Here is a 9,978-nt window from a genome sequence, read left to right as displayed (position 1 = left end):
AAACAAATTTTTAATTTGATAAATTATTAAGCAAAAGACTGTGATAAATTTGGGGTAAAAATTTGTGTATGAAATAATAATCCGATGTGTAATAAGAACAATGTTAATAAAATGTAAAATCCAGTAGGAGGCAAATCGTTTCTCCCCCAGCCTACCGGTTTCAGTTGCGAAAACAAGACAAAAATCATCAGACTAAACAAAGACTCTGGCCAACCTTAATAAGAATCACTTCCTCGCCAATGCAAGGAGAAATTCCTTCTTGACGATGATGCAGATTTCATCAACTCCCTGGCACAACATGCAAACTAAAATCAACATAAGACTGACCTATGAAATTGACATAAGAAAAAACCTTCCCGGAATAGAACAACAAGACTTGACAAAACCAAAAAGACCATCGAAAAGAAATTCAAACTATTCAGCCCACCCTAAACACCTGAACTGCCTAAGGGCAGAAAAATCCTATAAAACGGTGGACTGAAAGCTGCACAAGCGTGGATTTGAGCGTCTTGTACCCTAGTGTGCGAACCCCTATCCACCCAGTGCAGCGCTAATATTCTCCTATTTTGTAGTTTTCTCATTTTGCTAGTGTTCGATATTGTGTTATTAATAAATTGTCTTTTATTAATCCAATATTTGCCATTGCATTTATAACACTGGCCCAGGGCCCCACCGCCCTCCCAGGCTACAAGTCCATGCCCACATCCCATCTCAGCCGGGCCCCGGCAGCGCAAAGCCCTTCCCTGTCTCCTCTCCCTGCAGGCCCTTGCCAAGGGTCTCTCTCAGCCAGCAATTGCCGCTCCTCCCTGCTCTGGGCCGGGAGCTGCAGGGTGACTTTTTGCCCGTGGCCCTGGCCTGGCCCAGAGCCGGGGCCAGGACCTTTCCCCGCGCCTCTGCGGCCGCCGCCTCCCTTCGCCCGCAGCCCAGCAGACGCAGCTGGCAGCTCCCCGGGGGCTGCGGCTCCTTGCCAGGGCCGGCGCTGGGGCAGCTCCCACCCGGGCCCCAGGCCAGCAGGGACAGCAGCCCAGGCAACGGCTGGGCCTGGGCCAGGCCGGCCCCGGGCCCCAGAGCAGCAAAAGCTCCTTCCCCTGCAGGCCGGGCTGGGCTCTGACCAGGCTCCCCAGGGAATGCTCAGAGCCCCGAGGCTGCCCCAGCTCCAGGAGCCTTGGCACACCCCTGCCAGGGATGCCCAGGCCCCCAGTGCCTGGACTCCATCATCCCTCTGGCTCCCTCTCAGCTCAGCCCCTTCTGCCATTCTCACCTTTGCACAGCCCTGGCTGTCCTCTCCAGGGGCTGACAGAGCTCTGCCGCCTGCGCCAGAAGCAGGGCAGCCCCAACCTTCCAATGTTCCACTGGCTCTGGGACACCCCAGCGCTGGCAGCCCCCAACATTCCCTGCCTGGAGACGCTCCAAGGGAAGCGTCAACAGCTGCCGCCACTCACCACAACCCACCGGCCGCTGAGCAGCCCCGGCCTGGGCCCCTGAGGATTCCTCTGCACACAGCTCGGACAAGGGCCCTTTGCCTGCCCCCAGCCTGCACCAGGCAAGGGTCACATACACTTACACAGCTCTGCCCACAGCTGACAGGGTGGAGAGGATAATTAATTCAGAAAAAGAAACAAAACCCCCCAAGCAAAAGAACGCTCCACCCCCAGCAGACCTGCTCTCTCCCTCCCTCACTACTTTGACCTGCAAACACACAGCTCCTCCGCCTGCAAGCAATCAGTCCTTTTAAAATATTGTATGGAAGACCATATGAGGTCCAAGAAGGAACAACACCTACCCAAGTAGGAGAAGAAACCCTACACAAATATATGGCAGCCCTGAACAAACAACTTGGAGAACTGAGAAACACGTGGCTGGGGCTCAGAGCAGAGAACTAGATGGGCCAGTACATAACATGCAGGCAGGGGATTATGTATATCTATTATCTTTTGCAGAAAAGACTGTACAACCCCAGTAGAGAGGATAATTCCAGGTTCTTCTTACCACATTTACTGCAATCAAGATCAGAGACCAGAGCACCTGGATTCCTCACACTTGAGTGAAGAAGGCTCCTGAAGGAATCTGGAGAGCCACACTGGGTGACAATGAACTACTCTTCCAACTTAAATCTTAATCAATATAAATTTCTTCTATCCCTTAGCTAAAATCTTAACTCTTTAAATCCTTAACTTAAGGCACTGGAGGACACTGCAGATAATTCCTGAAGCACTTGGAGGATGATCCAGATCCCCAAGGGACATTCCCATGGTGCCAACTCAGGAACTGAAATGGGGAGTGGGATCAGAGAGGAAAGAGCAAACAGGGATGGGATGTTTGCAGGGGAGGGGACAGGAATGGGTAGTAGGAAGAAACCTGGACTAAGAAAGATGAAAGAAAGCAAAGGTGAAGCAAAGGAAATGCTCAGGGCAGTTTGGAGGTGGTTGCCAGACAGCCCTGGCTCTGAGCAACAACCTCTGCACTGGGGCAGGAAACTCACAGCTCATGGGAACAAACTTTCTGTGTCACCTCAGAGGCCACGAGTTTCCCTCCTGTCCCCCAGCCCTTCCTGGCCCCAGGGGCTGATGGCATTTGTGCTCCCTCAGCTTCATCTCCCCACACCAACACCATGGGGGTGCTCAGGCCTGTTCTGGGCACTGCAAACAGGGGCTCCTGAGCCAGTGCTGCCCTGTCTGTGCCTGCAAGGATCCTGCACCTGTGTGAGCTGGGGGAGAGGCCAGGGCTGCACAGGGGGGATGTTGTTGGCAGGTGCATGAGGACGCTCTGGGACGCTGCCCTGGGGTGTCCAGCGCAGTGGGGATGGATCAGCCCCTGCTCTGCTCCTCCTTCCCATCTCCCACAGGGCCCTTGCAGAGCCCCAGCCATGCTGTTTGTCCCCAGCCTGTCCACAGCCACCCTGGGGCTGCTCACGGGGCTTTTCTGTGCTGAGCATTGGCCTGGGTGTGTTCTGGAGAGAGCCTGGGCAAGGAGCCTGGAGCCCCCAGGCCCTGCCTTGAGGCGTCAGCGCTGCCCCAGCACTGCCCATGGCCTGTCCCTGCTGCAGCCCCGGCACTGCCACCCCCAGCCCTGTGCCCGGCCCCGAGAGCCCTCAGGCCCTACAGCAACACCAGGGCCAGGAGGGCAGCGGGGCAGGGCCACGGGAGCAGCACTGGCAACACCAAGGGCTGCTGCTCCTGGGCACAGCTGCTGTGCCAGCCCTGATCTGCCCCCAGCTCTGCACACAGACATTGCTGCTGCAGTGACAGAGAAGGGAACAAAAGTGGGGATCTCTGGAGAAAACCTTACTGGGAGATCCTTTTGTTTGTTTAAAACTACTGACAGCACAGCTCCTCATTGATACAGTCTATGGACACAGCCAAGTTTGAGAGAATCAAAAAAGAAGGGGCACAAACAATGGCCTCTCTTTGTGGACAATGTTGAAGAACTAAAACAAAACAACAATGACAAAAAAAAAACCCCTGACAATCAAACCAGCAAGGGATATCAAAGATGACATTTATTACAAATGATTTGCAGAAATTTGCAACCAACTTAGTGTTTCTGAAATTGTCCAGTTATCAGTGTCCACACTGCAGCCTTGAGCTCCTGGTTCCTCAGGCTGTAGATCAGGGGGTTCAGGGCTGGAGGCACCACCGAGTACAGAACTGACAGGGCCAGATCCAGGGATGGGGAGGAGATGGAGGGGGGCTTCAGGTAGGCAAATGTGCCAGTGCTGATAAACAGGGAGACCACGGCCAGGTGAGGGAGGCAGGTGGAAAAGGCTTTGTGCTGTCCCTGCTCAGAGGGGATCCTCAGCACAGCCCTGAAGATCTGCACATAGGAGAAAACAATGAACACAAAACAACACAAGGATAAACTCGCAGTAACCACAATAATCCCAAATTCCCTGAGTTTGGAGTGTGAGCAGGAGAGCTTGAGGATGTGTGGGATTTCACAGAAGAACTGGCCCAGGGCATTGCCATGGCACAGGGGCAGGGAAAATGTATTGGCCGTGAGCAGCAGAGCATTGAGAAAGGCACTGGCCCAGGCAGCTGCTGCCATGTGGGCACAAGCTCTGCTGCCCAGGAGGGTCCCATAGTGCAGGGGTTTGCAGATGGACACGTAGCGGTCGTAGCACATGATGGTCAGAAGGTAATACTCTGCTGAAATGAAGAACACTAAGAATGAAACTTGTGCAGTGCATCCTGTGTAGGAGATGGTCGTGGTGTCCCAGAGGGAATTGTGCATGGCTTTGGGGACAGTGGTGAGGATGGAGCCCAGGTCAGTGAGGGCCAGGTGGAGCAGGAAGAAGAACATGGGGCTGTGCAGGTGGTGGCTGGAGGCCACGGCGCTGATGACGAGGCCGTTGCCCAGGAGGGCAGCCAGGGAGATGCCCAGGAAGAGGCAGAAGTGCAGGAGCTGCAGCTGCCGCGTGTCTGCCAATGGCAGCAGGAGGAAGTGGCTGATGGAGCTGCTGTTGGACATTTCTTCACTCTGGGCATCATGGACTGTTGAAAGAAAGCATTGACAAGCTGCGACAAACTTATTTGAGCTAATTTTTTTTTTTTTTTTTTTTTTTTGCAGTCACCCCAATATACTTCTCTTCATGACTTCCTGCAACTGAACTTTGCTAAACTTTGCTAAACTTTTTTGAGTTTGGCTTTCTGCAGCTGCTAAATTACTGACTCAAATTCAGCATTTTTCTCGACCTGAAATCTGGGGAATCCACGGGGATAACAGCCTTTGCCCCAGTACCCTCAGGCCTGCTGATCCCCACACATTGCTCATTTCACCTCCTTCTATTTCAGGGTGACTGTACCTAAAACTTTCTTGAAAAATAAAGCAGACTATATATAAGCTGGAATTTCAAAATAAGTTCCCTAAATTTTTCTTTTTTTTTTTTTTTTTTTTTTTTTTTTTTTTTTTTTTTTTTTTTTTTTTTTTTTTTTTTTTTTTTTTCCTATGCTGCTAGAAATGAGGGGATGCCAAAGTTTGTTCTGGCTCTCTGCTGCCTGGAGTTTGCCTACTGGGAGCTCTTTCTCCCTAGCCGAGACTTGTCCCTGCCAGTGCTCTGAGACACCATCCTAGCCCTGGGGGCTCAGCTCTGCCCTGCACACCCCTCCCAGCACAGGCCACTGCCCAGGGGCATCTCCCTGGCACCAGGACCTTAAGGGCAGCTCAGACAAACAGAGATGCTGCAAGCCAAGGTGCTGCTGGTGCTGTCTGTAGGTAGAGGAGGGTGAGGAGGCACTTTGTAAGGGAGATCTGAGGAAGATCTGATCATCCCCAGGGTGACAGTGCAGGAGTCTCAGTGACACAGACAACCCTGACAGCCCCTTTCCCTTTCCTTTAGGAGAAAGCTGAGAGCAGCCCTGGCCATGCAGCACCATCTCCACAGCAGGAAGAATCTGCTCTGATGGGGGTCGCTCCTTCCACCTCCAACTTCTTCCCACAGTCCATGGGGAGCTCCCAGGCAGGCTGAGAGCTGCCCCTGGCAGGTGGCACATCCCCTGGCCTGGCCGGCTCTTGGCCTCAGGGCTGCAGCACCTGCTCTGCACCACAGCCCTGGGCAGCCCTGGCTGCAGCCCCAGCCTCAGCCCCTGCAGCCGTCCCTGGCAGCAGGAGCCGTCCTGCCCTGTCCCTCTGACGGTGCCCATGGCAGCCCCACTCTGGAGCACATCCTCCCCCAAAGCAGAAAGGGCAGCAGAGCCATCCTTACAGTGCTGTCAGTCCTGTCCTGGGTCAGCTTTAGGAGATCTCTGCAGCCAAAGACTCACTCTGTCAGAAGCTGTGAAGTTTTCTCCATGAAGAAGCTCAGAATTGTCCTTTCAGTGGCCTTAAGCCTCTGTCTGCTTCACTTCTGTCAGGCACCTGCAGGCAGTGCCCTCAGCCCTGATGAGCTGGGAGAGGAGCTGCTGCTCATGAGAAATGTCTTTTTGAAGCTCTTCTTGATTGCCAGGAGCTGCCTCTGTGCCAGGAGCTCAGCCCAGCCCAGCAGCAGAGGAAAAGTACAAGGACTTTAATGAGCCTTTTGGGGCTTTGGTGTTGTTTACATCAGACTCAGTCCCTAAGAGAGTGTTCAAAAAACTTCTCAAGAACTCAAAGTCAGATTTAAACTCTGAAGTTTCTTAATGTTTTAGTAGCTCCCCTTGAGATACGGCTGGAAAAATGTCCCCAGTTTCCAGTTAGAGCAGAACACTGCAGGCAGTGATGACAGGTGGGGACAAACAAGACAAAGGTGTCTCTGATGCTGACCAAACCTGGATATGTTTCAGGAATGCAAAGGGCCAAGGCCTGAGCCCCAGCCCCTGCCAAGGCACATCCTGTCCCTCCCTCAGTGCTCAGGGCTCTTCCCAGGCCACTGGGATGTGGGGATGTGCAATGCCAAGGGCAGCACCATGGGGCGGCCCCTGCCAGGCTGCTGAGCAGGGCCAAGGAGGCAATGAGGCCCCAGGGCTGCAAGGGTCACTTGTCTCCTGCTCATGGCTCAGGCCCAGGCCCAGCAGCCATGGCCCAAGTGCTGCAGGAGTTGGCTGTGTCAGGGCCTTGCAGCTGCTGCCCATCCCTGTGGCCTGTGCAGCCCAGGCTGTCCTACGGTGTCCATGCCCTGCGCCTCTGTCCCTGCAGGCTGTCGTCATCCCCCGACTGCCCCACCTGGCTGGGCCCTGCCTTTGCTGACAGCTCTGCCTCCTGCCTGCCTCTGCCTGGCCACACAGAGCCTTGGGCTGCTCCAGACTCCTTCTGGGCGATATGTGCACCACAGCCCTGACCTGGGAAAGGAATTCCTCTCTCCTTGTGTTCAGCCTTGTCCCTCCCCAGCTGTGCTTTGCATTAAGTTTTTCTTTCTCTGTCTGTTCTCTGCTATGTCAAAAGGATCCACCATCTCTGAAACCACCCTTCAGTCCCTCTCAGGACTCTTCTCTGCTGTCCTCCGTCTCCACTCCACTGAGCACAAAGCTCGTTTGTCCCTATATAGTGGTCATGTGCTTGAAGGCCTCTAAACCTCTCCTTGGGACATCTCTGGACACTTTCCAGGTCTTGGCAAATGAAAACATTGTGCTCAGAGTCTAAGAAAATCTCCAGTGGCCATGGCCAGCCTGATCTGTCTGTTTTGGCTACTTCTGTCTTGGAGCAATCCTTGGATATACAGAATTTGGGAGGCAAAATTCTAATTTTGGCCATAGCCTCTGCACAGGAAGGCTGATTCTTTTCCATAGAATGGAAGTCACAGAGTCCCATTGTTTCAGGGGCAAATGAGAGGTGGCCACAAAAGCCCACGGCCATCTATTGCGGACAAGTTTATTTCTTGATACCTTTGATACCCTTGCATATACCAAATATTTTTCTGGAAAGTGCCAATTTTGGCAATGGGTATTTATAAAGAGGGGCAATTCTTTTTCATAGGAATGAAATCATGGACCCCCAGTGTTCCATGAGAAGATGAGAAGCAGCCCTTGGCATTCCAAGATCAGCTGGACCTGTCAGGTGGCCCCTGGGAGGCCAAACCAGCCAGACCTGTTCCATGTTCCCTTGCTTCTATGGTGCCCCACAGGGTCCCAATGGCCCACGAGGCTCTGAGGTGTCACAATGTCCCCTAGGTACACATGGCCAGGAAGGGTTTTAATGGTCTCCATGGTCCCACAAGGCCCCAAAGTGTCACCGTAGCCCCCCTTGGTTCCATGAGTTCCCACAGAGTCACAATGGTCTCCATAGGAAGGAACCAACCAAGCCCCCATGTCACAGGTGCAGATCAAGGAGACAATGGTGACACTACGGAACCTCATGGAACTAAAGTGTTTTTTGGGACGCTCTCGGGTCCCATGGAACCAGCTTTCCATTGTGACACTGTGGATCCAAGGAGATCATGGTGACACTACAGAAGCTCATGGATCCAAGGAGCCGTTGTGACACAGGATGGCCACATAAAGGCAAGAGGACATTGAGACACTGTGGGCCTTGATGGAAAAAAGGACACGGGTGATGTTCCTCTAATTAGAAATGGTGGTAGAAACAACTCACAGACTCTCAGGCTTGTTTGCAAGTGAGAGCGAGCTTTACTCTTTGAAATCCTCTTTTATAGACACTTCCAAAGGAATAAAACTTCATTGGACAGTAAAGCAACATGTTACTATCATTGCACAGTTAGGAAAAACACTCCTCAAACATTTCTTACAAGTAAACAACTGGCAGACAAACAACACCTGCAAGGCTTGTTTAGCTTTCTCCAAGGACTGTTTGAAATCCTCCTTACAGTTTCTCACACAATGATTTCTCAGGCCAGTGTGAAAAATTTGAGTGACAGACACTCTGCTGCTGCCTGATTTCTCACATTCAGCATCTACAGGATGATAGTACGGATGCTGATGGAAACTATGGGGCATTGTGACACTGCAGAGCCTCATGGATCCAAGGAGACCACTGGGACACTGAGGACCCTTATGGAACCAGGCAGCCATTTGCACACTACAGAACCAAGGAGACCATTGTTGGCAGTACAAAATCTCATGGAACCAAGAGTCCATTGTCATACAGCGAGGTCTCATGGAATCAAAGGCCATGATGACACTGTGGGGCCCCATAGAAGCAAATATTCATTGTGACACAGTGGGGCTGCTTTAAGCAATTGTCCATTGTCATACTGCAAATCTCAGGGACCATGGGGACATTAGAGAAGTACATGGAACCAAGGGGCTCTTGGGACACACCAAGGCCTCTTCGAACCAAGGAGAGCATTGTGGCAGAGCAGAACTAAGGAGGCCTTTTTGACAGTACGGAACCTAATGGAACCAAGGCTCCATTGTTATACAGCAGGGCCTCATGGAACCAAGGAGCCATTGTGAAACTGTGGGTGTTGTGAATGGAGAGACAGAGCTTAGACAAGTCCTGCCTTTGACTCAGATTTCTGGCAGTAGCTCTGTTTGGAGGAGCCTGCACCCCAGATTGCTCTCAGTTGCAAGTCTTAATAATGGCAGACACGGAGTATGATAAAATGAATTATTTATTTAGTAGACAAAAATTTAACAGATTGCATAGTGCAGCAGAATAAAAGAAAAAGAACTACAAGTAGACTAAAGGTACTCATATTAAAGCTAGAAAAATAGCATAAATCAGGATTCAATGTAATTTACCATCAAGTTGGGTTTGGGTACGCATAGAATTCTTCTCTCATTTCCCTGGGAGAGTATCCTCAGAGTTCATGTCTGAGCATGTGGGAGAAGTCCTTGCATGTTTCCAGAGTGTATGTAGGAGGCTTCTACCTCCATGAAAAATGGCATAGCTTTTATAGTTGTAGAAGTAGTGCCTTTTCAGTCAGAAGTCTCTGGCTTATCTCTCCTTATCTGTTCTCACACCCAGTTTTTTACTGGGAGTTCTACTCCTAGCACCAGAGGAAGAAACAACTCCCTGGGTCATAACAACTAACTGGCCAAGGTTGTCTCATCACTTCACATGGGGGAGAGAATGTCTGGAGCTGTCACACCAGCTGCAGATAAGCTCTTCTGTAGTAGGGGGGATGTCCTGCCACAGGGGGGCACAATGGAGTCAAGGACACCATTGGTACTGAAAGCTGCTGGATTGAAACTTTTAAACATAGTTTTGAGTATTTGAAAGCAGGTGCTCTTTATTACAGTGTGCTGGTCACTTGGGCAATCTTCACCATTCGAGTGCACTGAGCGTGGAATGAACAGAGTTTTTATCACACACAGTGAGTACATATTCATGAGCTATCCCCACTTACCTTGATATAATTGCACCCCTTAGCCAAAGTCCTTACCTGGCTCTTTGAGCTCTGTCTTCATTGTCCAGTGTCTTTTTTGGGTGGCTGTTCCTTGACCCCCACTTTTCAGTAAGGGCAGTTATATTGCTTTGCATAACTTCTGTTTTGTCAGCCTTGCAGAGCTGAGCTGGCATCCTGCTTGCACCTTGAATGATTTCTGTTTGCCAGAGTTAAATCCTTTATCTGTTTGTCCAAGGTTGTGCCATTCTATTACGTGACAG

The 9,978-nt window shown here is 51.4% G+C and overlaps 1 protein-coding gene across 1 annotated transcript; it reads right to left on the bottom strand.

Annotated features, from left to right (window-relative positions):
• Nucleotides 1-3,534: 3,534 nt before the first annotated feature.
• On the bottom strand, nt 3,535-5,203 carry LOC310920783 (olfactory receptor 14A16-like; the record flags this gene model as incomplete). Its single annotated transcript, XM_083880843.1, has 1 exon — nt 3,535-5,203. Exon 1 carries the CDS (start codon nt 4,465-4,467, stop codon nt 3,535-3,537), a length of 933 nt encoding a protein of 310 aa, XP_083736969.1. The 5' UTR covers nt 4,468-5,203.
• Nucleotides 5,204-9,978: the final 4,775 nt, after the last annotated feature.

This window comes from Zosterops lateralis, assembly GCF_965231275.1.
Source record: "Zosterops lateralis genome assembly, chromosome: 31".
NCBI lineage: Eukaryota > Metazoa > Chordata > Aves > Passeriformes > Zosteropidae > Zosterops > Zosterops lateralis.
The sequence above is the reverse complement of the archived record's forward strand: the minus strand, read 5'-3'. Positions and strand labels throughout refer to the sequence as shown.